Raw genomic sequence first — 26192 nt, forward strand, 5'->3', positions numbered from 1 at the left:
TCTGTGAACTGTTTAGAGAGGGCTGTGAAGTGGTATATAAGTCTAAGTGCTATTTTTATTGTTGAAAAAAGAAAAAAAACATTCCAGTGGAACATCAGAGAACTATAGATTACCAAGTTCTAATAGATCACAGTAGGATTTTTTAAAAAACCACATGTCCTCCACAATAATGGAGTCACAAAATTTTCCACTTGCATCTTTTGTTTTGTTTTGTTTTGTTTCTGTGATCTGATTTGCTCCTGATGGTCAAATACATTCACCTACATTTTCAAATACTGATTTTTTTTCATGTTATCTCTGCTAGTAAATCTCTTATTGATAACTGCATTCAATTTTTCTTACAGGGGTAATCTGGGTTGCTTTTCACAGTGCTTTCTTATATGACATTCACAATTTTTTTTCCAGGAATAAGCTCAGCTAAATTTTCAGGCAGATAGCTAAATTATTAATGTGAATCCAGTTAAACTTTTATATATATTGAATAGCCATGGGGATGCTGATGTAATTACAGAACACTGAAACTTCTGTATGTTTTAAATCTGCTATTAAATATGAAAACCAGAATGTAAAATACGAATCTCAGACAGATATAATTGCAAACAGAAGATTTATTGCATTGCAGAAGAAAACAGAATGTGGTTTTCAAGTCAGTATTTTAAAGTTAGAAGAAAGAATAATGTGTAGGATTTCTTTTTCTAGACTCCTTAGGTGTGTTCCATACTTAACCATTCTTTAGTTTCGGTGAGTCTTCTCTAAATTAATTTGATTAAATTGGAATCCCAGTCCCGTAGTAACAAAAAGCTGCTAAGCTGCAAATTGATAATTTACTGTATTCTGATGGCTTTCTTCTACCCAAGTTTTCCCTTAAAAGCAAGCTTTGAAATATTTTCTTCTTGCAGTTTATTTGGTTGTTTTTTCTTCCACCGATTTCACTTGGGAAGAAATTACTTTCCCATCCACCAATTCTTCAACAATGGTTTTAACCACCCTGGTTTTCGTGGGTTCTGTGAAAGGAAAATTATAATAGTTTTATTAATTAATAGTACCAGTTTTAAAAAGAGCACTTTGTTCGGTAAAACCTCTCATTGTAAAATGGTAATTATATTAGAAAAATTGCTTGAAATGAAGAGCAATTTGGGCACAGTGATTATATTTTAATAACAAAATCATCCCGGAAAAATGTGAAAAGTTATATGTTGCAAACTTGATCATCTCATCCCACCTACTGTAGATATTAAATGTAGTATTATATGAGTTGACAAAAGACCATTTATTGGGACAAAAACCACATCAATTTACTTTATAGAACTGACAATGTGTTTACAGCCATATTGGCTCTAAGATACAAATACCAAATGGGTCATGGTAATAAATTTTTCTTTCTCTTTTTTGGCATTGTTTTTGGTAGCAAGCTTTCTAACTGCTGGTGATTGGACTATTAGAACAATTTTTCTTATACTTTCCTTTTAATGCCCAAATTAATGCCCAAATTTATTTTGTACATTTTTTCTTTCTTCTTCTTATTAACATTTTCTATAATTTCAGGAGAACTACATGAATGAAAGCAACCTTCTTCCCCCAAAAAGCCTTTCTCCTACACAGTGTCCAACTTTTGGGGCTTTTTAACTTAATCATCTTAAGGTATGATACTAAAGTTAATAAAAATAGTAAATGGGTTCATAGTTATTGCTAATAAAAATATATAATTAATTTTATGCTCAAGCAGTCATTTAGATCATGGAACCCTCCTGTAATGTTCTAAATTTGCAGTGATTCTCAATTTGAAGCCAAAATACATTGTGCCAGCATAATTTTAGTCTCACGAAATAGTCTTCAGGACCATTCCTTAACCTTATATTCCAGGTCATACTTTTCATTCAACATGGGTATTAGTGATGATGGCTGGGAACGGTGGAGTTTTGGACCAATACATTTGTAGATTAAACCAACATTATTTCAGTCAGCTGTGAAATACGCCATCTCAAAAAGGTATCATCAATTTTTGACTTATGCCCTTGATCTTAATGGTTGATGAGTTCTAATTAAAAATCCTGGTGGCAAAATCCTACTGGTCCAGCAGATTTTAAAAGTATCAGGAAAACATATAATTTAAATATAAATGGAAGAATCAAGGATTTGAAATAGCTTTTGTTAGTCTACTAGCTTTCAGAAATGTTAATGTTCAACTTCCTAACTAGTCTAGTTTAGTTTTTTGTCTTCCCTGGATATTCTAAGAGACATATGGTAATTGAGTATATCTGAAGGGTATCGGATTTGTGCCTGAGCTAACAGGTGGAATAAGGAGGAGTTAAAGATAATTAAACTCATGCATTTCATTTTATAAAATGAAATTCTTCATCAAGAAATATTTTCAATTTTGTGTGTTTTTCGATATACCAAGATATACCAAGTCAATACAAATAGCAATGTATTATTTCTAAAAGAAGAGAATTATAATTACCTCTTATCTGAACTTTTGTCTCGTAAGCAGCGCGGATACTATTAACAAAAAACACAGTATTATTAATAATATTGTAGTATTTATCTGAATCTTTAAAGCTTGAGAGCAATAAATATTTGAATGAAGAGAGATATACATTCTGTATCATGCATCTTATAATTTTATTATTTCTATTGATAAAACATTTGAAAACTAAATTAATTCAATAATGATGATCAGCCCTATGATTATTTTAAAGGAAATACAGTATTAGAGAGGGCTGTACATATAAATTAGAATTCTTTTTTACTTTTAAAATGTTCCATACAGAGCACTAATGTGAGTTTTACTTGTTACTTGATAAAATTAGAGAATAACTAGCAGGAGTAATCATTAAATAAGACAATAAAAATACCTCCTCAAGAGATGCTTAATAGTTTGTTTTAATGTTTTAAAACAAAAACATTATTTTGTTTTACATGCTATATTTCCTGATTTTGATGTTTAAAAATACAGTTCTGCAATTGGTAAAAAAAGAACTTAAAAAACAACAATGAATTTGGAAGAATGATGCTCTTTCTTACACACTAGGATTGATCTATCTATCTATCGATCACACTTCCACCCTACATTTCTTATCATAATATTTTGGTCTGATCCAGTATAGAACATGCAGCCCAATGTACTCTTTCTTACAGTGACACAAAACATGAGAAATACACAAGCAAAGACGATATTTATGCAAATAAATGTCCTAAGCCTGAATCTTCTACCTACTCACTGCGTAATTATTGCCTCACCCAGTTTTGAAAAATGTTTACTCACCTTTCCCCATCTAGTAGACGTCTGTATGTTTCTATTTCCATTTCCAGTCTGGTCTTGACGCCCAACAATTGCTGATACTCTGAATTTTGGCATTCTGTTTCAGCCCTGATCTGTTGCAGCTGTTCTTCCAGGCTGCTGACTTGAAGTTGTAACTGACTAAGCTGAGTGCTGTAGTTCCCTTCAGTTTCTGCCAAGGTTCCTTCCAGAGATGCTTTCTGTTAATTGAAGAAATACGCATAAGCAGGTTAAAGGTTTGTTATGATTCTCTCAGTATTGTTTTTCCACCCCACAATCCAAATTGTGCATTCTTCATGACTCTGGGATTGCTAACAACATACAACTTTTTCTTACTAGCCATTAAAAAAAGAAGTCTTGCTAGAGGCTAATTGTCATTGTTTCCATGCTTGTCTATTGCTATCCTTTTCCAATTCAGCTATGAAATCCAGACTATTCTAATTTATGGGATCCTAATTGTGAACTGAGGTCTGAATTTGTGTCAGTGCATCTGTGAGTCTTTATTTTCTGTTAGAGTTCTGTAACTCCAATTTAGGAATTTGTAAACAAGACATTTCTTTTCATTTTCTGCTTTTTTTGAGAGAAAGGAAGCAAACACAAACCTTTGCCAAAAGGGACTGTAATTCAATTTCCAGGGACTGAAGACTTCGTTTGAGTTCTATTAATTCATTCCTAGCTGTGCTTGCGGCACCGGCATCATCGTGAATTTGTTGCTGTAGTGGCTGGCTCTAAAAAGAGGGAGAGATCAATAAAAATATAACTTAGAAGCAACATATAGAGCAAAAGTAGAAAATTCTGGGGAGAATTTAATTTGGATGCATAACAGTCAGAGTAATGTAATATAGGTGGATTATAACACATGGTTGAGATCAGAACTTTCTGAGTTTTAGGGGAATTTTCTTGTGAGTAGAATTATGTTAAAAACTGTTTCAACCTATACATTCATTTTTGTTACGAGTTATCAAACTGACAGTGCAGTTGGAGGAGATATGAAAAAAAATTGGGTTACCATCTTACCATTTTGATGAATTGTTCTTCCGCCTCTCTACGGTTTTGTTCTGCAAGATCTTCATATTGTGCTCTCATGTCATTCAGTAGCTTCGTCAAGTCTATTCCTGGAGCAGCATTCATTTCCACTGTGACATCTCCTGTAGAACTGCTCCTCAGTAGAGTAATTTCCTGAACATAAAAATTGGAAGCAGGTTACGTGTACGCTTCAGAACCAGTGAAATGTGGTTATGTTGGCTTTTTGAAATCTTCCTGAGAAATATAAATGAAGCCATTTTAAAGTAGCCCTGCAAGAGATGGAGATTAGTAAGAGCCACAGTATCCTTGTTGATTCCTTTTGTTGACTTATATCTATTGTAGGCATATGTGAAATTCATAGGTTTTTGTTAGGTAAGGAGCAAACGTAGGCAAACATAATTCCTTCTGTATAAGCACTAACAGAACAAACCAACTCAACTGGATTTTAATAGATAGACTTTTATAGTGAAACTTTTTGTATGTCTCTAAATGAAAGATTGGTGTTTCCAGATTTCTTATAAGAAATTCTTAATATATTTGTTGAAAAGATCCCCAGGAAACATGGAAAATGATGTGTATCTTATTAAGGCTTGCCTTGGGGCTTTGGAATGGACCCAATCTTTCTGCCTGACTTTGGAAGTTAATGTAGGGTGTTCAAAAAATGGAATGTACACTCCTATGTTATTTATATTTGTTCTACAAAAGGAATTTTTCTTATTTTGTTTCAGCACTGGCATTGCCCATCTTTAACCCCAGTTAGAGTACTCAGTACCAATATTGCCTCTTTTTTTATTTTTTTATTTCCCTGAACAGTCAATCTGCTTTTTTTCCCCACTAGTAACATGTCACAGCTCATAATCATTTCAGCCTTGGGATATTTCATACTCTTCTCATCCTATGCCTATTACGGGAATTCACACTAATTTCTGCCCTTCGGGTTTTTCCTTGCCAAACCTGCTAATGAAGTAATCCACCTAATGTACCTTTCAGGCAACTGGCTGCCTAGGTTGAAAAGGGTATTTTGTTCACAGTAACAAATAGGTGGACAGCGAGACGAAATTTTAGATTTGCTTTCTAAGCAAGGTGCATATGAAATGATTATTAATTCAAGAACTGTGTACAGTATACTCAAATATACTTGGAAGAGAAGCTGATTAAAAAAGTAGAAAGAATTGTCTTTGACTGGGCCCATTGAGCAAAGATGTAATATAATTAGCAACACACACCCCTTTATCCTTCCAATCAAAAACTTCCATGAAATTTTGAAGTTAGATATAGGGGGAGTCGGGGGCTAACCTGGATGCTTTTAACTCAGCATAACGCAGCCGGACTTTGATGATGACTAAGCTTGTTCTCTGGGAATGACCTAAATATTCCAGCTTTATCTATATATAAGATACTGATCTGCTAAATTGATACTTAGAGAAATTTACAGTCCAAGTTACAAAGCCCATCCCCAAAACGTCTTGGGAAATAATTTTATATCAAATTGGCAGCAGATGAAAGTACAGTATTAATTAAGCTATGACACAACTAACCTCCTTAATTTTAATAGAATATTATGTCCCGAAAATTCACCTGCCTTCTTAGATATGGATTTGTTCTGTGTTTGGTGGGCTTTTTCCAGTAGTGGGCTCTAAAACCCGTTGCTACCGAGTTCGCACCTACCTCCTACCACTGCTGCTACTGGTTCGTAGAATCGGGTCAAACTGGGAGCAACCCACCACTGGCTTTTTCATAATGTTATAACAAATGTGATTAAAATTTGAAAGAAAATGAAATAACTGCTCTCTTTTCATCAATGCTACTAAATGTAATGGTTAAAATAAACCATTCTAATTGATAAATAATGATAACAATAAGTGTAAAAAGGTTGGTTCAAAATGTTGATAAAGAAACAACAAAATTCAGATTCCCTTTTTGTTGCATTTGAAATCCCTGCAGTCAGTTTTGTGGATTAGGATGGAAACCAAATAAGTCCTTTACCTCCTCATGATTCTTCTTAAGATATGCCAGTTCCTCTGTGAGGCTTTCAAGTTGTGCTTCTAGGTCAGAGCGACTCATGGTGAGATCATCAAGTACTCTACGCAGGCCATTGATGTCTCCTTCCACGCTCTGGCGGAGGAAGAGCTCATTTTCAAATCTGGGGGAAATAAATGAATTTATCAATTGAGCAAGAGTTATATTTAGCAAGGAAAGACAAAATCGGAGGTAGAAAGCACTTAGTAAATTGAAAGTACATTATTATCATTTAAGTTAATTTAAGGAAGTTCACAGAAAAAAAATGTTGTTCTTTCTGCTTCCTAGTTCAGCTTCTTGTGACCCTCAAATAACACTCTTATTAATTGAAAACTGCTGAAAGGAAAAGGATTAAGAAAGGGGAAACTTTTTCTTTATGAATTTCTATAAATTTAGCTTATTGTAGAATCCAAATTTAGTTTTGAGTAATGTCTCCCTGCTTCCCATCTTACAAATGTCATAAGACCTTCAGTTTTAGATTTAGTAAATGTTGTAAACAGAAAATATATATCCTAATGGATGTATTGGATATATACTTATTCTTTAATCAAAATATAAGCTTATACATATACCGTATGTACATGGCAGGCTCCTGAGAAGAGTAAAATTTGCAAATATAAAAAATAGAAAGTTTCTTCCACAAGCAACCCAACATTGATAGTGTATGTTGATAGTGTATACATGAAGGTGAAATGAACAAAATCATAGAGAATAACATGCAGCAGAAGAAGTTATGCCTGGCTGAATAGAGACATCACATTGCCACATATTGATTCCATTAATTCTGTCCCATTACTTAGTAGCTTAGAAACTGAATAGTTGCTTATAAACTTGAAAAAAAAGTTATTTCCAAAGATTCCAAGGTTGAATGATCATCAGGAAAGGACAGAGTGTTCTTGTAGGGATTGGATTGTATGACTTCGTAGGATTTGTTTAAATTACTGCAGCTGATACATAGACAGATTCAGTAAAGATAGAAATATGGAACTGAAAAGTAGGACCTGAAGACCTTCTCATTTGTAGTGCATATACAACCATGAACCTTTGTACTGAATCTTTTAAAAAAAATAACTATTGTACCAATACAATATATTAGCACAATAGTTAATATAAGGAGAGTAGAAAGATGAATGCAAGTTATGATACTATAGCTTTATATGCCTTCTTATATTTGTACATATATGAAGATTGCCAGTTTTGTAGAACTTAATGGCTATCAATTAAAGTCATAGAAATATGAAACCATACTTCAACTGACTTGGAAGAAAAGTTCTACTAAAAAAAAATCTAATTTCAGTGGATATTTTCTAATTATAATGTAAACTTAGATCTAACTCCTAATGCAAGAAACATTAAAGTGGTGGAGGGAGTTTTAAAGTTATAGCGGTCTTTATGATCTTAGTAACCCTTGTAATTTCTGGAAGATGTGAGAGGATGCCATGGACTGCATTTTTCAGGAATTTCAAAACTGAAAAGTGTATTTAACTTACTTCATTCGGAAATCATCAGCAGCAAGCCTGGCATTGTCAATCTGCAAGACTACATTAGCATTATCAATGGTTACATTCACAATCTAAAAAGAAAAGCATTTATTACAAATCAATAATAACTGCAGGTACTGGTAGAAAATACTGCGGCAGTTATTTTTTAGTTATATATTTTACATAATAAAGGATTGCTAGTAAAGAAAATAACATCTTGAAGTGCAATTTTATTTATTGCTGAGGATATAAACAATCTACCAGACTAATTTTTCCAAATTACTCTGGTCAATATATTGTTTCAGACTTTTTCCCTTTTCCATATTTGAAATATTTATATAGATAGATAACTAGGTATACATTTATGAAAATATCATCAATTCTGTTTAAATTATATTGCTTCCTTAATGTTTATGAAACATCAACAATGTTATGTGAGCTTCATTTGGGATTCTAATCAATTGAACAACCAAATCTAGTTAAGCAGAGAATTTTAGACAATTATTAAATAGTTTTATTAAAGTATGTACTTTTTTCCTGAACTGAATTTCTCCCTCTACTCCTATTTATGCTATATGTTTTGAATATCTTTATTAAATACATTAAGCACTTGATAAAGAGATAACCTGTCATGTCACAGGAATTATTCATTTTAGTATAGGCTAAAATAGAAAACTTATTTTGTACTCTTATAGAAATTAGAGAAAACGTATGAGAATGCTAGACAGAAATTGAGAAAATGTTTGTTTTCTTACCTGGTTGCGGAGTTCATCAATCATGTGATGGTACTTGCTGTAATCACGAGTCACTCCAGGTGCCCCAGGTCCATTTTTCTCATACCAGTGGCGAATTTTAAGCTCAAGCTCAGCATTGGCCTCCTCCAGGGAACGCACCTTTTCCAGGTAGTTTGCTAGGCGGCTGTTTAAATTCTGCATGGTCTCCTTTTCAACACCAGCCAAAAAGACGCTATCACCAGCTCCATAGGCCCCACTCATGGAAGATGAGCTGGAGCGATAGGTTGCTCCATAACCACCACCTGCTGCAGAAGAGCTGCCAAAGCCAACACCACCACCAAATCCAGATGCACCATAACCACTGCATATAGCCCCTCCGTAGCTACTGCCTAACCCTCCCATGGATCCCCCACCAAAGCCATATAGACTTCCTCCACCAATGCCTGACATCTTAGCACCTCCTTCATAGGAAGAGATTTTCCTAGATGCAGTAGAAATTCGAAGAGACATTGCAGTTCAGTGATGTGCGACTGCTGAGATATAACAGGCAGAATCAAAGGGCAGGCAGAGAGTATGTTAACGGGGCACTTGCCTCTGCCTTTTATAGGATTATTAGGGTGTTGCTTCTGAAATTCCTCCTACTTCTGGCGAAATGTTTTTTTGTTTGCTCAGCAGATGTAAGCTACAACTGGTTTTCTCCTCCCCACCATCCTATTAGCATTTAATTCAACCTATGTCCATTTGCAGTTTAGTGCCCCCAGGGTGTTTGTTATACTGAGGGTGGAGCAGGGAGGAACAAAGTGAAAAATTCATTATGATATTGCAGTTGTAGGTGAATAATTCTTTCCTTCATCTATTAGACCCCAGGCATTACTCTTCCTATTCCCAGAGCAAATACTCAAGTAACATTAATTTATCATATTACTCTCTGAGCCTTTTTCATTCACACAGTAGAAGAATGGAGGACGTCAGTGTTTGCCTTACAGTCACATTTTCTCATTGAGAATTTGCACCTCCAAGGTCAGTAAGGTAAAGGCCTGACTGGTAGTACAGATAGGGAATACGTGTGCTGCCTCATTTTAAAGTGTAGAAATCAGCTTTCATGGGGTGGTAAATTTTCTCCCAGTCACTCTTTTGAGTATGGCTTAGGGGAATTTCCCAAAGTCATGCCTTCATGGGTCCAGGAAGAAGATTGTATTCTGTTTTGCTTAAGTCATCAATTGCATCAACTGGTAATTTACCCTACTTCTCTGTTGCTGGAATATCAGTTTGTACAGGCATGAAATGTTGCAGCATTTGAACAGGTGCTTTGAACAGATTAACAGAGTTGGGAGGGACCTTGTAGGTCATCTAGCCAAACCAAGCAGGAGATCCTACACCATTTCTGAAAGATGGCAGTCCAGTATCTTCTTCTTGAAAGCTTACAGTGATGAAGCTCCCACAGCTTCTGAATGCAATCTGTTCCATTGGTTGATTGCTCTCTCTGTCAGAAAATTTCTCCTTATTTCCAGGTTGAATAACTCCTTGTTCAGTTTCCATCCATTATTCCCTGTCTAGCCTTCAGGTGCTTTGGAAAATAGTTTGACCCACTTCTCTCTATGGCAGCTCCTCAAATATTGGAATACAGTAATCCCTCGCTACTTCACGGCTCATCTTTCCCGGATTCGCTATTTCACGGGTTTTCAAAGGGGACTTAAATCCATTAAATCCATTAAAAAATTTAAATCCATTAAAAATTCATAAAATTCTTCTACAGTACTACTGTACTCTATTAAAGAAACTGGTAGGACATCACATGTCGTTCCAGCTGAGAAACATTATAGAACGACTGTTTAATGCAAAGGGTGGGTTTTAAAAGTCCAAATACTCGTTAAATACATTTAAAAAAATCTTTTCTCTACTTCATGGAAATTCGTTTTTCATGGGTGGTCTTGGAACGCATCCCCTGCGAAAAACGAGGGATCACTGTACTGCTATCATGTCTCCCTTGGTCATTCTTTTCATTAGACTAGCCTTGCCTTGTTCTCTTTGAGGTAATATGCTTCACTGGAATTTTAAACACAAAACATAAACCTTTAAAATGATGGTGCCTGTTTCTATTTTTGGGGGGAGAAGGAATTTTTATTTTATTTATTTATTTATTTATTTTATTTATTTTGTCCAATACATAATACACATTGAAGAGAAAGATATGTAATAATATAAGTAAAGAAAAGAATAAAAGAAAAAATATAAAAGTATAGGTGAACATATTAGAAAGGAAAGCTTTGCAAAACTGAGGTCCTTTTTATATTTGGCATCACTTCTAAAATTATTTCTGAATGCTTGTTAAGTGGAGTAGAAGGTTGAAGTTGAAGATTGCACTTCAAGAATCCAGAATATGCCAAATCCTGCTTAAGATGAAGGTTGACCGGTTTAGCAGAAACCAAGCCTAAAATAGAAGTCATGCTAAATTAGGGTAAAAGCAGTTAGAAACAGACTTAGAGTGAAGTCACAGATGAAAAAGTGAATTCATCAGAATAACAGGTGGAGAGTGAAATGTGAGCAACAAATAGACCTCGTACGCAGTCGTTGCTCCAGGAGGCAGGGATTGAAGGCAGTTTAAGACTTGAATTCCCAGAGCTCCCCTCAAGGCTCAATTATTAGGTAGCCAATTTTTTTTCCTCCTCACTTAAATAACTTACTCATGAACATGGTGTTCTGTTTCTCAGATATTCTCTCCTCTGCTGTCACCTGAGTTTGCAGTTTCTGCAGCCAATTGTTCCCTAAGATTGGATGGTGGATCTACTGAAAAGCTTTGCAGCATGATGAAATGTCTTTCCTCAAGATAATAGAAATCCTGTTTTCTGCTTCAGTAGTTGCTTCTCACAATCGTCTACCTCAAGCAGTCCTAGACCTTTCTCTGAGTTGGCACAACAGCTATGATAGTTTCCCACCCAATCTACATAGCTGATTGGGATCTGTGAAACTAATATACACTATACATTTTGCTTACCTTGTGTTTCAAGCTTACCTTGTGTCTTGTATCTTGAAGACATATATGTTACTATGGCACCGTAAACAGGTACAGAAACCTGAATAGTATCTTGAACTGCCAGGTTAGAATTCCAGAAACTGAGATGAATCACAGTTGGGAATCTCAAAACATTTGGGAGAATTCTGTAATCATCTTTCAAAATAGGTAGGTTTGTAAGTGTTTAAATAATATATTTCCCTAGATTTTCATATAACACGTTTGAGTTAAAACTTATTTGTTTTATTTAATATAGGGTGTCACATTTCATATGGGAATATTCTGTGAAGTAAATAATATTTGTAAAACATAGCGTATCTGGAAACATTAATTATGGTAAAATAGTTCCTTAATACATTTCTTTAATATATCGCTAGCAGATAACTGAATCCAAAAATTATTTATTGTTTTAAAATGAATGCTGTAATAAGCCCCCTTTCTTTTTTTCCTGTTTATAAGCTCTCTTGTTTTTCCTGTTTTTTGCATCTATCTCCATCAAGGATCTCTTAATTTTAAATATGGCAGTCTGTACCCTTTTCTACGTATTTAACCACAGTTGTTAAAAAGAAAAAAAGTTCAAATGAGAAGTATAATTAAACTATCTAGTTCATATTTTTTTTAATTAAAAGAATCAAGAGGCCGGGCGATTCTCGCCGGGCCAATGGTGGCGGGGAAGGGTGAGAACACTGCCTCCCAGCTGGGCGTGCCTGCGCAGAGCGCAGGCAGGCCCACACACTGCTAGGCAGCGAATTCACCATCTCCGGGCCAGGGAAGTAGAAAGAGACCGGTCCAATGTCCCTGCCGGCTGGGAGGGGCAGGGCACCGCCTCCCAGCTGATTCGGCAATTCGCCAGCGCGGGAGAGCCCCTCGTGCCGTAGTTGGCTCGCAGGGGACGCTGGGAGCTAGGGGAGGGGTCTGCAGGCCTATTTCAGGGTCTGCACTTTGCCCCCTCTCCCCTTTGCTTCCTGCTCTCCTCCTGATCGGTCACCCACCCACCCTCCGCTCTGCCCGGGGTGTCTGTCAGAGGTCGCCCTTTGGGGCCGAGAAGTTATTTTTTGCAATCTGGTAGCGTTATGGCAGATTGTTTTTCCGCCTTCTCCATCCTGGTCAGCTGTGAGGTTTTGAAGGGCTAGGGGTTGTATCGTTTGTAAATAGGTTGATTAGAATTTGCTTTATTATTGGTCACTAATGGCAAAAACGGGGCGGAAAGGGTGCAGCAGCAACTGTGTGTTCTCCCTTGGGGATCTCTTAAAAGGTGATGGGCTCCTTCGGCACACAGCTCATGCTTCCTCCACGGACAGAGCGGTGGGAAGAGCCCTTGGGGCTCGCCTACGTCACTTCCGGTTCCGGGTCATGGATGTGAGCCCTCCCACATGCTGGGTGTGGCTGTTCCGTTTGGGTGAAGGCGTTGCACGCTTCACCCTTACCAAGCAAGGAGTTCGCCCTTAGGTTGCCCAGGTATGTTATTGTTCAGGTATTCCGCCCCATTTATTTCCCTCTGCAGGTCTATTACTGTAATCAATAAAGTGACCCATTTTCATCCAGCTCTTATGTTCGAGTGTTCATTCCCTGTCCAGCACAATGTATTATCAGAAGAACAAGAGGAAAAAAGGAAGAAGAAAAAGAGTAGACTGTAGAGCAGCATGACTGTAATACTAATCACAGAACTTCTTTTCAAAAATGTTTTATTCAGGGCAAGGTTGATTTTTGGAGGGGACATTTTGAATCTGTGTTGGGTCCATTGTAATAGAGCTGCTTTAAGGTCAAGAATAAAAAAGACTGGACAACTGTAAGCTAACGTTATTAAATATATATTGAATTGAATTATAGTCACGATGCCAGCTACCTTTAAGATTATTTTTCTTCTTTAAATTCAGTGTTCATGAATATGTGTGTGTGTGTGTGTTTATACATATAGTCATAGATAGAGATTAATAGTAATCAAAGATACCTGGTAACTTTATTTGCAGGGTTGTTTGATAAGAGCAGGTACGCCGTGTTCAACTCAAGTGTTGATAGCATAATCCTTTAATCATTATAGATTAAGCTGAATGCTTGGCATCTAGCCAGAGCATAATTATTTAAAGTGGATGTCTGTACTGTGAGAAAAAGCCTAGAGCAAGGGAGGGAAAGAGAATTTTAGCTATTATATTTCTGTAACTTCACTAGGGAGCGGTATTGGCACATTAAAACGTACATACTACTGAAATTGAAAATCTTTCCTCAGAACTTGTAATATGGCAAAGTTAACTGAACTTTTTGGCACCAAAGTATTTTTAATTAGGTGAGCAAATTATTTATACAAAACCTACATTTGCTTGTTTTTGCCAGAAATGAATCCAGTTTCTTATTTATTTATTTATTTATTTATTTATTTATTTATTTATTTATTTATTTATTTATTTATTTATTTATTTATTTATTTATTTATTTATTTATTTATTTATTATTTAGATTTGTATGCCGCCCCTCTCCGCAGACTCGGGGCGGCTCACAGCAAGATACAGCAATCATGACAAATCCAAATAAATTTAAAAGATTTAAAAAGAACCCCATTTATTAACAAACACACAAACAAACATACCATGCAGAAATTGTACATGCCCGGGTGAGGTGTTTCAGTTCCCCCATGCCTGACAGCAAAGGTGGGTTTTAAGGAGTTTATGGAAGGCAGGGAGAGTAGGGGCAGTTCTAATCTCTGGGGGGAGTTGGTTCCAGAGAGTCAGGGCCACCACAGAGAAGGCTCTTCCCCTGGGGCCCGCCAACTGACATTGTTTAATTGACGGGACCCAGAGAAGGCCCACTCTGTGGGACCTAATCGGTCGCTGGGATTCGTGCGGCAGAAGGCGGTCTCGGAGATATTCTGGTCCAGTGCCATGAAGGGCTTTAAAGGTCATAACCAACACTTTGAATTGTGACCGGAAATTGATCGGCAGCCAATGCAGACTGCGGAGTGATGGCGAAACATGGGCATACCTAGGTAAGCCCATGACTGCTCTCGCAGCTGCATTCTGCACGATCTGAAGTTTCCGAACACTTTTCAAAGGTAGCCCCATGTAGAGAGCATTACAGTAGTCGAACCTCGAGGTGATGAGGGCATGAGTGACTGTGAGCAATGAGTCCCGGTCCAGATAGGGCTGCAACTGGTGCACCAGGCGAACCTGGGCAAACGCCCCCCTCGCCACAGCTGAAAGATGGTTCTCTAATGTAAGCTGTATGTTTTATCTCAGAGGTTCAAGGAAAATTTAAGTTATTAGTTAATCCCAGTTGCATTTTAAAAAGCTTGAGCTTTTGTTTTGTTTTTGTTCCAAGATTTATTTTGGGACAGGATCCTTAGTGAACTTTAAATCAACCAATTAAACTAATGAATGTAGAGTTACCCATAGCTCTTTATTCTAAAATCTTAATATTGCCATTTAGCATTTCATTTTCTTACAAATTAGTCAAATCCAAATTTATTTGATTTGAATTTAGATGTAACTTTCTTCCAGAATTTGCATTTATTTTTGCAATTGAGAGTTCTTTTTTATCAAGTTTGCGGAATTTCCTTGTTTCCATGCAAGGCTCAGGAGTTTAAACAGAAGATCTGCTTATTTTAAACTGCTTGTGTTTTCCAGTATATGGAGGGTAGGCATTTTTACAGTAGTAATATAACCATTGATGGGCTCCTACAAGTTCAATCAGGTACACAGAACCGGTAGAAAAATTTTGATTTTTTTTCTTTTTTTCCCTTCTGGGCTCTGGGTATGTTTTTCCTATGAGGTTGAATGTGTATAATTTTAGAAGAGCTATGCGTGCATGTGTATGTGTGTATACACATCCAGTTTATATAGTAGATAATGTATATTTTTATGTGCCTATGTGTAATATGTATGTACACATATGGCATATGTACATAGAATTAAATAGTATAGTTTGGATGTTCTGTAATAGTAAATAGATAGGGAAATTGTATCTCTTTGAGGTGAGGAGAGGCCAGGAACCCTAATCCTAACCCAAACCCTTGATGGACGTGAGTGATTTCAAGTTAGCCACTTTTAAGCCAGTCGCATGTCCTTTAAGCCACCCCCGGTCACATGATTGTCAAGCCACTCGGTGGTGTTGAAGAGTTTTACATCATCTGCAAAGAGAACACAATTGCTTGTGATGAGATTGCAAAGGTCATTGATGTAGAGAATGAAGAACATTGGTCCCAGAACGCTACCTTGGGGGACACCGCTTTTAACAGGGACAGGGATAGATATGTGCTTCCTATTTTAACTACTTATGGTCAGATGAAACCAAAGTAGAACTGTATGGTAGAAACACAACTTGTTGTGTTTGGAGGAGGAAGAATGCTGAGTTGCATCCAAAGAACTCCATACCTACTGTGAAGCATGGGGGTGGCAACATCATATTTTGGGGCGGTTTCTCTGCAAAGGGACCAGGATGACTGATCCGTGTACATGAAAGAAAAAACGGGGCCATGTATTGTGAGATTTTGAGTGCAAACCATCTTATATCAGCAAAGGCACTGAAGATGGAATGTGGCTGGATCTTTCAGCATGACCATGATCCTAAATACACCGCCAGGGCAACGAAGGAGTGGCTTCGTAAGAAGCATTTTAAGGTCCTGGAGTGGCCTAGCCAGTCTCCAGATCTCAATCTTATAAAAAAACATTTGGAGGGAGTTGAAAGTCCGTGTTGCCCAGTGACAGCCCCAAAACATTATTATTATTATTATTATTATTATTATTATTTATTAGATTTGTATGCCGCCCCTCTCCGCAGACTTGGGGCGGCTCACAACAGTGATAAAACAATATACAATGAAAAATCTAATATTAAAAGTCTAAAATAACAAATCTAACATTAAAAGTCTAAAAGCCCCATTATTTAAAAATCATGCACACAAACATACCATACATAAAACTACATAGACAAGGGGAGATATCTCAGTTCCCCAGTGCCTGATGGCAGAGGTGGGTTTGAAAAAGTTTACGAAAGATAAGGAGGGTGGGGGCAATCCTAATATCTGGGGGGAGCTGGTTCCAGAGGGTTGGGGCCGCCACAGAGAAGGCTCTTCCCCTGGGTCCCGCCAGCCAACAATGTTTAGTCGACGGGACCCGGAGAAGGCCAACTCTGTGGGACCTAACCGGACACTGTGATTCGTGCGGCAGAAGGCGGTCTCGCAGATATTCTGGTCTGGTGTCATGAAGGGCTTTATAGGTCATAACCAACACTTTGAATTGTGACCGGAAACTGATTGGCAACCAATGCAGACTGCGGAGTGTTGGTGTAACATGGACATACCTGGGGAAGCCCATGATTGCTCTCACAGCTGCATTCTGCACGATCTGGAGCTTCTGAACACTCTTCAAAGGTAGCCCCATGTAGAGAGCATTACAATAGTCGAACCTCGAGGTGATGAGGGCATGAGTGTCTGTGAGCAGTGACTCCCGGTCCAAGTAGGGCCGCAACTGGTGCACCAGGTGAACCTGGGCAAACAACCCCCTCGCCACAGCCGAAAAATGGTTCTCTAATGTTAGCTGTGGATTGAGGAGGATGCCCAAGTTGCAGACCCTCTCCAAGGCGGTCAATAATTCCCCCCTCAGGGTGATGGACGGACAGATGGAATTGTCATTGGGAGGCAAAACCCACAGCCACTCCGTCTTATCAGGGTTGAGTTTGAGTCTGTTGACACCCATCCAGACCCCCAACAGCCTCCAGGCACCGGCATATCACTTCCACTGCTTCGTTGACTGGACATGGCGTGGAGATGTACAGCTGGGTATCATCGGCATACTGATGATACCTCACCCCATGCCCTTGGATGATCTCACCCAGCGGTTTCATGTAGATATTAAATAGCAGGAGGGAGAGGACCGACCCCTGAGGCACCCTGCGAGGGAGAGACCTAGAGGTCGACCTCTGACCCCCCACTAACACCGACTGTGACCGACCGGAGAGATAGGAGGAGAACCACTGAAGAACAGTGCCTCCCACTGCCAACCCCTCCAGCCGGCGCAGAAGGATACCATGGTCGATGGTATTGAAAGCCGCTGAGAGATCAAGAAGCACCAGGACAGAGGATAAACCCCTGTCCCGGGCCCGCCAGAGATCATCCATCAACGCGACCAAAGCAGTTTCCGTGCTGTAATCGGGCCTGAAACCCGACTGCTGAGGGCCTAGATAATCGGCTTCTTCCAAGGACCACTGGAGCTGGAGCGCCACCACCTTCTCAACAACCTTCCCCATAAAGGGAAGATTGGAGACTGGACGATAGTTATTGAGTACGGCTGGGTCCAGGGAAGGCTTCTTGAGGAGGGGGCACACAATTGCCTCCTTTTATGGAGCCGGAAAGGACCCCCTCCCCAAAGAAGCGTTGACAATCTCCTGCACCCAGCTCCATGTCACCTCCCTGCTGGCCGAGACCAGCCAGGAGGGACATGGATCCAGTAAACAGGTGGCGGAACTCACAGCTCCAATGGCCTTGTCCACTTCATCAGGTGTCACCAGAGCAAACTCTTCCCAGACAGATGGACAAGTACGGGCCCCAGTCACCTCGACTGATTCATTGTCAGTCGACTCTGTTATCCAATCGGAGTTGAGGTCCGCCCGGATCCGAGCGACTTTATCAGCGAAAAATGTGTTAAAGTCCTCGGCATTTCTCTGCAAGGGCTCCCCAACTTCCCCCTGGTTAAGAAGACAGCGGGTCACCCTAAACAGAGTGGCTGGGCGAGATTCCGCTGATGCAATCAAGGCGGCATGATACGTGCATCTTGCCGCCTTGAACGCCACTTTGTAAGTCTTAATGTGAGCTCTTACAAGTGTTTGATCGGATTCAGACTTACTCTTCCTCCATCGCTTCTCTAGACATCTCTTCTGGCGTTTCAACTCCCGGAGCTCCTCGTTGAACCATGGAGCTCTACGGAGTCTATTGCTGCGGAGAGGTCGCAATGGCGCAATCCGTTCAAGAGCCTCTGCTGCAGCCTTGTTCCAGGCCTCAGCAAGAGACTCTGCCAAACTGTGGACACGTGCATCTGGAATAACCCCAAGCGCCTTCTGAAAGCCCTCTGGGTCTATCAGGCGTCTGGGGCAGAACCACCTAGTCAGTTCTGCCTCCCTGTGGGGAAGGATTGGAGCCAGGAAGTCAAGCTGCAATAGAAAATGGTTTGACTATGACAAAGGCAACACTTCTAAGCCCCTTAGTCTCAGACCATTACTCAATTGCTCAGAGAGGAATACCATGTCGGGGGCGTGCCCCCCTCATGAGTCGGACCCTGTACTACTTGAGTCAGGTCCATGGCTGTCATGGTGGCCATGAACTCCTGCTCTAGCCCAGAGGTTTCGCTGAGTGACGGTAAGTTAAAGTCCCCCTAGACAATAAGTTTGGGGAACCCCACCGCCAGCCCGGCTACCTCCTCGAGCAGCACAGGCAGGGCTGTTGACATGCAGCTGGAAGGTAGGTACGTGAACAACAAGCCCACCTGAACCCCTAAGTCCAACTTCACCAGGAGGGACTCGCAACCCGCAATCTCTGGAGCAACGAGTCTACGCAGGCAAAGGCTCTCCCTGGCTATAATAGCCACTCCTCCCCCCCCTTCCCTGGGGTCGGGGCTTATGCCATACCTGAAACCCAGCTGGGCAAATTTCACAGAGAGGAACTCCTCCCTCTGGGCCCAGCCAGGTTTCGGTCACACATGCCAGGTCGGCCTCCTCATCCAGGATCAAATCCCGGATGAGGAGAGCTTTATTTACCACAGGCCTGGCATTGAGTAGCAGCAGCCTGAGCCCAGGGCCCGAGTTACACTCGTCACCATTGCTTTGAGTTGAGCTCACGGAGCCGGAAGAAGGAATCGCTGTTAAGCAGCGATCCCTCCTTCCCCCGGAACGGCTAGCTCCATGGCTCCCACCATATCTGCCTCTCCCCAGCAAGACCGGGATCTTCTGACCCTCTGTCACCCCAGAGATAAGTGCCCCCTCCCCTCCTGCCTCTCCAGTGTCAGGTGTGCCAAGACTTTCACTCATCACTGCTCTTGAGGAGATCTGCAGGAAGGAATGGGCCAACATACCAGCAACAGTGTGTGCCAACCTTGTGAGGACTTACAGAAAATGTTTGATCTCTGTCATTGCCAACAAAGGATATATAACAAAGTATTGAGATGAACTTTGTTATTGACCAAATACTTATTTTCCGCCATAATTTGGAAATAAATTCGTTAAAAATCAGACAATGTGATTTTCTGGATGTATTTTCTCATGTTGCCTCTCATGGTTGAGGTCTACCTATGATGTCAATTACAGGCTTCGCTCATCTTTTTAAGTGGGAGAACTTGCACAATTGGTGTCTGACTAAATACTTCCCCCCCCACTGTAACTTTAATAATAATTTAACTTTGCAAACTAGACATTTAAATTATGTTGTTCAAAATATTATTTCTTTTCCTGGAGAGCAAATCATTTTAAATAACTGTATATATTTGAACAGGCAACAAAATATTTTTTCAGAATACAGTGAACCCTCGAGTTTCGCGTCCTCAAGCATCGCGAAAGGGCTATTTCGCGAGTTTTCAACCCGGAAGTAAACTCCACCATCTGCGCATGTGTGCCTTTTTTTCTATGGCCATGCATGCGTAGATGGTGGAGTTCCCCAGCTGGGAAGCTGGGCGGCTTCCCTGGGTCTTCCCCCTCTTGCCCCGTAAGACCCCAGCGGCGGCGCGAGCAACGGCGTGGGCGGGCGGGCGGCACGCGCGGGGACACCCCAGCTCCGCTGCCCAGCTGGGGAGCGGATCTGGGGTTTCCCCAAGCGCGCGTGCGTTGCTGGGGCCGCTCCCCAGCTGGGGAGCGGAGCCGGGGTTTCTCCAAGCGCGCGCGCGTTGCTGGGGCCGCTCCCCAGCTGGGGAGCGGAGCCAGGGTTTCTCCAAGCGCGCGCGCGTTGCTGGGGCCGCTCCCCAGCTGGGAAGCGGCCCCAGCAACGCGTGCGCGCTTGGGGAAACCCAAGATCGGCTCCCCAGCTGGGGAGCGGCCCCAGCAACGCGCGCGCGCTTGGGGAAACCCCGGCTCCGCTCCCCAGCTGGGAAGCGGCCCCAGCAACGCGCGCGCTTGGGGACACCCCGGCTCCGCTCCCCAGGAAACCCCAGGCGCGAGCAACGGGGTGGGCGGGCGAAGGGCGGGCGGCGGTGGAAGTAAAAACACCATCTGCGCATGCGCAGATGGTGTTTTTACTTCCGCACCGCTACTTCACGAAAAATCGATCATCGCTTGGGGTCCTGGAACGGAACCCTCGCGATGATCGAGGGTTCACTGTATACCAATCTTGCTCTTTGAATGTTGTTCCCAATGCCACCAAATCACGTTTCAAGAGTATTTTCTTGAGGGTTTTTTTGCAAAAGGTTTGTTATTTTTACTCCACCAATCCATACATAAGTCCATATACCTTCAGTTATTACAATATTACAATAAATACATGATTATACATTTTCATCAATCATTCATAAATTTTTAATATTCAGATGAAACTCAAAAAATTAGAATATCATGCACATGTTCATTTATTTCAGTAATGTAACGTAAAAGGGGAAACCTAATATATGAGAGATATTCATAACAGGCAAGGCAAGCTGTGATTTATCATAACTGTGATCATTATGGGGTACAGCTCATGAAAACTCCAAATCCACCATCTCAGAAAATTAGAATATTACAGCACAGTAATCCCACTGTCATTGAATCAGGTTTGGGTGCTTTTGGCAGTGTGGGCAGGTGCCAAGTCCTGCAGTAAAATTGAAGTCAGCATCCCCATAAAGCTCGTATGCGTATGGAAGAATGGAGCACTCCAAAATCTCCTGGTAGACGGCTGCATTGACCCTGGACTTAATGAAGCAGAGTGGACAAATACCAGCAGATGGCATAGTTCCCCAAATCAACACAGACTGTGGAAACTTTTGCATCTCATTTTGAAACCAAGAACCCAAAGTATGGAGGAAGAATGGAGAGGCACACACTGCAAGATGCTTGGAGTCCAGTGTAACGTTTCCACAGTTTTCTGTATACAGTGATCCCTCGATTTTAGCGATCTCAATCTTCGCGAAACGCTATATCGCGATTTTTCCACCCGATGACGTCACTCCTTTCCTTTCTCATCTTTCTTTCTCTCTCTCTTTCTCTATCTTGCTTCTTCCTCTCTCACACTCTCTTCCTCCCCCTCTCATCTCTTTCTTTCCTTCTCTCTCTTTCTCTATCTCTCCCCCTCTTGCTCTCGAGCGGCAAGCGAGCAGCCGGGCGGGCGGGTGAACGGGCAAGCGGCAAGCGAGCGGCTGGGTGGGCGGGTGAACGGGCAAGCGGCAAGCGGCAAGCGATCTTGGGGTTTCCCCTTTGCCTGGGCGGCGGGAAGACCCAGGGAAGGTTCCTTCGGCCGCCCAGCAGCTGATCTGCTCTGCAGCGTGGCAGCAGCGAGGAGCCGAAGATGGGGTTTCCCCTTTGCCTGGGCGGCGGGAAGACCCAGGGAAGGTTCCTTCGGCCGCCCAGCAGCTGATCTGCTCTGCAGCGTGGCAGCAGCGAGGAGCCGAAGATGGGGTTTCCCCTTTGCCTGGGCAACGGGGAAACACCATCTTCGGCTCCTCGCTGCTGCCGCGCTGCGGAGCAGATCAGCTGCTGGGCGGCCGAAGGAACCTTCCCTGGGTGCCGCCCGCCGCCCACGCAAACTCCACCATCTGCGCATGTGCGGCCATGAAAAAAAGGGCGCGCATGCGCAGATGGTGTTTTTACTTCCGCAACCCTACATCGCGAAAAATCGATTATCGCGAGGGGTCTTGGAACGGAACCCTCGCGATACTCGAGGGATCACTGTATATCTAATTTTTTCCATACCTTTTGTAACATTATACGTCTCCAAAGCATCATCAATCCGGACATAATTATTTTTAGTATCATTTTCTCCTTTATCACTTTAACCCCAATTTAAATGATTTTTAAAAGTTTCAATGTATTCATCAGCATAGTCATTAATCAATATTTCATTATCAATATTCTTTCCCTTTTCATCAACATTTTCATCAGTTTTCTTCTTCTGTTATCTTCTCCATTTTTCTACACGTGCTTCATTCTTTCCTTTCTCACATACTTCAATTCCAAAATATCTTCTGAGATCATTAAAAAGTTATTTTTAAAAAGATCAACAAACTCTTCATAATCAATTTCCTCCATGACTTTAAAATTACAGTTCTTGGATTAAAAAGAAAAGGTTTTTACTTTTGGCAGAATCAGTCCAATTTCAAATTTCATTCAGAGGTGTCACCAGTCCTTAATAATCGCTTGTGTCCATGCCTCAAAGTCACAAATCACTAAGTTTTCACAATCTGTCCAGCTGCTAACAAAAATGTATTCCACAGCCTTTTACAATTTGTAAATTTTCTTTTTGACAGTTAAAAATCCAAGTCCTTCTGTTCCTTTTGTTGTTGATATCTATTCAAGTTCATTCTTATCCAAAACGTTCCAACCATTTTCTTTCAAACAATAACAAATTTACATTTATTTTTAAATGTCCTCTGCTTTCAGGTTTTCAAACCTTTTAAGGTCAGCAGATGGACAAGTGTCCATAAAGATATTCGACCATTACAGTAATTCCTCTGACCACCAGATGATATCCTCTGTTCCGACTTCCCAGCTCAGCCTTTCCTGTTTTAATTTTTCCGTTGTTTTTTTAAAATCAAGCCCGATTTTCAAGTTATTTCTTCCAAATTTTATCATTCAAATTTCTTATTTCTCCTCCAAATCTTTTAAAACACAATTCCCAATCTTTCGTAATTGGGCTTTAGTTCTAGATCACTTTAGTCTTATTACTACTTTGTATCCACATGCTAGGCAGCTGTTCCTTAATTTCCTGTCCTTTTGTTCCCCTTAAAATATTAAAATGCTTCTTTTAACTTTTCTTTGGGCAATGTCACTCACCCACCTCAGTTTAGCACCTGGCTTTAATTTTGCCTTCCCAGATGACTCCAATCTTGCAAGTCAATCCTTTCGAAGTGACCACCGCAGCTAGGACGATATTTAAAAGTTGGCTTCCATCACCTCTGGCTACTGCAGGAGGTTTGCCACCTCCTCAGCCCAACGGCAAGTTCTCCTCTTTTCCCCTACCTCTACAGGATGGTTCTGATCTGGTTCTGGACAAACCAGGTCTCTAAATGGTGTGGATATTGGAATTCTCCCACGGAGCAAGGAAAAACTCAGTGGCACCACAGTGTTGGTCACACCCTTCTCCTTTCTTGAGATCTTTTGAAGAGTCTAATAAACTTAAAACAGTTATTGATTTTTGCTATAGTTGTGTGATTTGTGGAAAGCTATTGGAAAGCCAGAATTCTAATTGATAACCAAGCTTTGACAATATAATTTTATTTGTTTATCTGTTCAAAATGAAATTATGTGGTGTTCCATGTTAAGAATGTCTAGGTTTGCTGATGAAACATTTATATTCCATATCCATTACTGACCTGAGCAATTACATTAATGCCATGTATTGTAAAAAGCAACATAGCTTTGCTAGACAGTTACATTCTGTTTCACATTAGAGATAATTTGCTAATGATGTGAAAGCAGTTAACATGGGCATACTGGCATTTACTAGAGTAGTGAGAAATATCATTTATTAATTCCTAACACAACTCTGTTGGGTAACTAAATGTGTTTTCAGTGATGCCTGTCAATTTGGCGCAACAGTTTCAACCCTTCTTGGAATGAGATAGTTTCATGTGGCTTAGTCACCTTGTAGCTGCATTGGTGCAAGACGTTTCATGTGCAGCTGACATTTTAAAACTGTTCTGAAAGTACAGCTGATCCAGAAAACTGCAGCTCATGAAATGATGCACATTTCAGTCTGTTCATATGACTGACTAGAAGGTGCTAGCTGTGCCATTAAAAGCTGTTCCTTACATAGAATCTGGAATCCTTTGAGACTGTCTTATCCTAATTAATTATATATTTCCAATTAGAATCTGTAGGCCCTTCACTTAGACCATATGTGGCCATTGCAGGCCGCATGTGGTCCTGGGCAACTAGTAATGTGGCCCCACAAAATGAAAAAATAAAAATTATTATGTGATTTATATACATTGTATATTATATATATTTATATATAAAGATAAAGGTTTCCCCCGTCCACTCATTTCCGGGGGCAGTGCTCATCTCTGTGTTTTAACTGGGGGATCCAACATTGTCTAAAGATTAGTATAACTGTGCACCAAAGGCACACAGAACACTACTACTTTCCATCAAAATACTACCTATTTATCTACTCACATTTTCATGCTTTCAAACTGCTGGGTGAACAGGAGCTGGGGCAGGAATGGGAACTCAATCTGTTGTGCAGCGCTTGGGTCTTGAATCTGGACCATCAGCTGCAGCTAACAAGTTCAGCATCTTTAACTACTGAGCCACAATGCCTGCCCCCCAAATTTATATGTAACTCAAGACAATTCCTCTTTACTCATTATGGTTCAAGCAAGCCAAAAGGTTGGACAACCATGATTTAGACCAGCGTTTCCCAACCTTGGCCACTTGAAGATATCTGGACTTCAACTCCCAGAATTCCCCAGCCAGCATTCGCTGGCTAGGGAATTCTGGGAGTTGAAGTCCAAATATCTTCAAGTGGCCAAGGTTGGGAAACACTGATTTAGACATTGTTAATTTCAGGAACCTCTGAGGCAATGTTTTCCTAACTCCACCACCCCGATTGCTGTGTCCTTTCTTTGAATAGTATTCCCCTCAGATCTGGACATTCTGGGTTTCAGAAAGACCATCAAAAGCTGACTTTTTTGTGTTATTCTTTTATCAGTGTTTTAGGCTATATATTTTTTCACATTTACACAAGTACAGTAGGTAAGGTCCATGGTTCATGATAGCAGTTGCAATAACTTGGATCTTAATTCATGTGGAAAAATGGCAATTTTTTTGAACTAGATTCCCTGCAGATACATATTCTGAAGATTATCACTACTTGTGAAAAATATCAGATTATTATTTCGTAGGGAAAGATATGCAACAGTGACCTAAATGGCATTGTTTGATATTGTTGCAAAGGCTCTAGTTGCTTCTCTCATTTAGAGAAGGCTGATTGAGCTTAAGATCACACATCACATATCACTATTATTGATCACATGCATGATTGCATAAGCAAAAGTTAAGGCATACCATTTCATAGGATAGAGGTACAGTGGTACCCATACAAGAACTTAGGAAATAAATAAAAGCTCAGAATTTGGGTGGGAGGAGGAGGAGGAAGAAGAGGAGAAGGACAGTTGCTGCCGAAGGAAAAAGGTGAGGTGAGGGGAATAAAAAAAATCCAAAACTTTAAGACTTTAAAAAAAAGAGGGACTCTGAGATGGCGCGAGGCTGCTCCTATACACGGCACGAGGCTGCCTACCATACACTGCACCAGAGAGAGAAATCCAGGGGGAATGGCAGGAAACTGGCTGGGCCTTCATGCTGCTCTCAAATTTCTTGGGAAATTTTTCCGGGCTCGGGTTCTTAAGTAAAAAATGGTTCTTGAGAAGAGGCAAAAAAATCTTGATCACCCAGTTCTTATCTAGAAAAGTTCTTAAGTAGAGGCGTTCTTAGGTAGGGGTACCACTGTATATCTAAAAGTCACCACTAACAATAGAAGT

The 26192-nt window shown here is 40.5% G+C and overlaps 1 protein-coding gene across 1 annotated transcript; it reads right to left on the reverse strand.

Moving 5' to 3' along the window:
* Positions 1-657: 657 nt before the first annotated feature.
* Positions 658-9050, reverse strand: LOC139152937 (keratin, type I cytoskeletal 24-like). Its single transcript, XM_070726373.1, has 8 exons — positions 8562-9050; positions 7816-7898; positions 6293-6449; positions 4298-4459; positions 3883-4008; positions 3266-3480; positions 2462-2499; positions 658-1004 (listed from the first exon to the last, which is right to left on the reverse strand). The coding sequence occupies exons 1-8, from the start codon at positions 9048-9050 to the stop codon at positions 901-903; spliced, it is 1374 nt and encodes a 457-aa protein (XP_070582474.1). The 3' UTR covers positions 658-900.
* Positions 9051-26192: the final 17142 nt, after the last annotated feature.

Source organism: Erythrolamprus reginae, chromosome Z (genome assembly GCF_031021105.1).
Source record: "Erythrolamprus reginae isolate rEryReg1 chromosome Z, rEryReg1.hap1, whole genome shotgun sequence".
NCBI classification, from domain to species: Eukaryota; Metazoa; Chordata; class Lepidosauria; order Squamata; family Dipsadidae; genus Erythrolamprus; species Erythrolamprus reginae.

Coding starts and splice junctions, on each gene's coding strand:
- LOC139152937 (XM_070726373.1), bottom strand. CDS start 9,050: ATGTCTCTTCGAATTTCTACTGCATCTAGGAAAATCTCTTCCTATGAA. Junction 2,500..3,265: donor CGTCTACTAGATGGGGAAAG/GTGAGTAAACAT, acceptor TTTTGTTAATAG/TATCCGCGCTGCTTACGAGA. Junction 1,005..2,461: donor GACAAAAGTTCAGATAAGAG/GTAATTATAATT, acceptor TTCCTTTCACAG/AACCCACGAAAACCAGGGTG.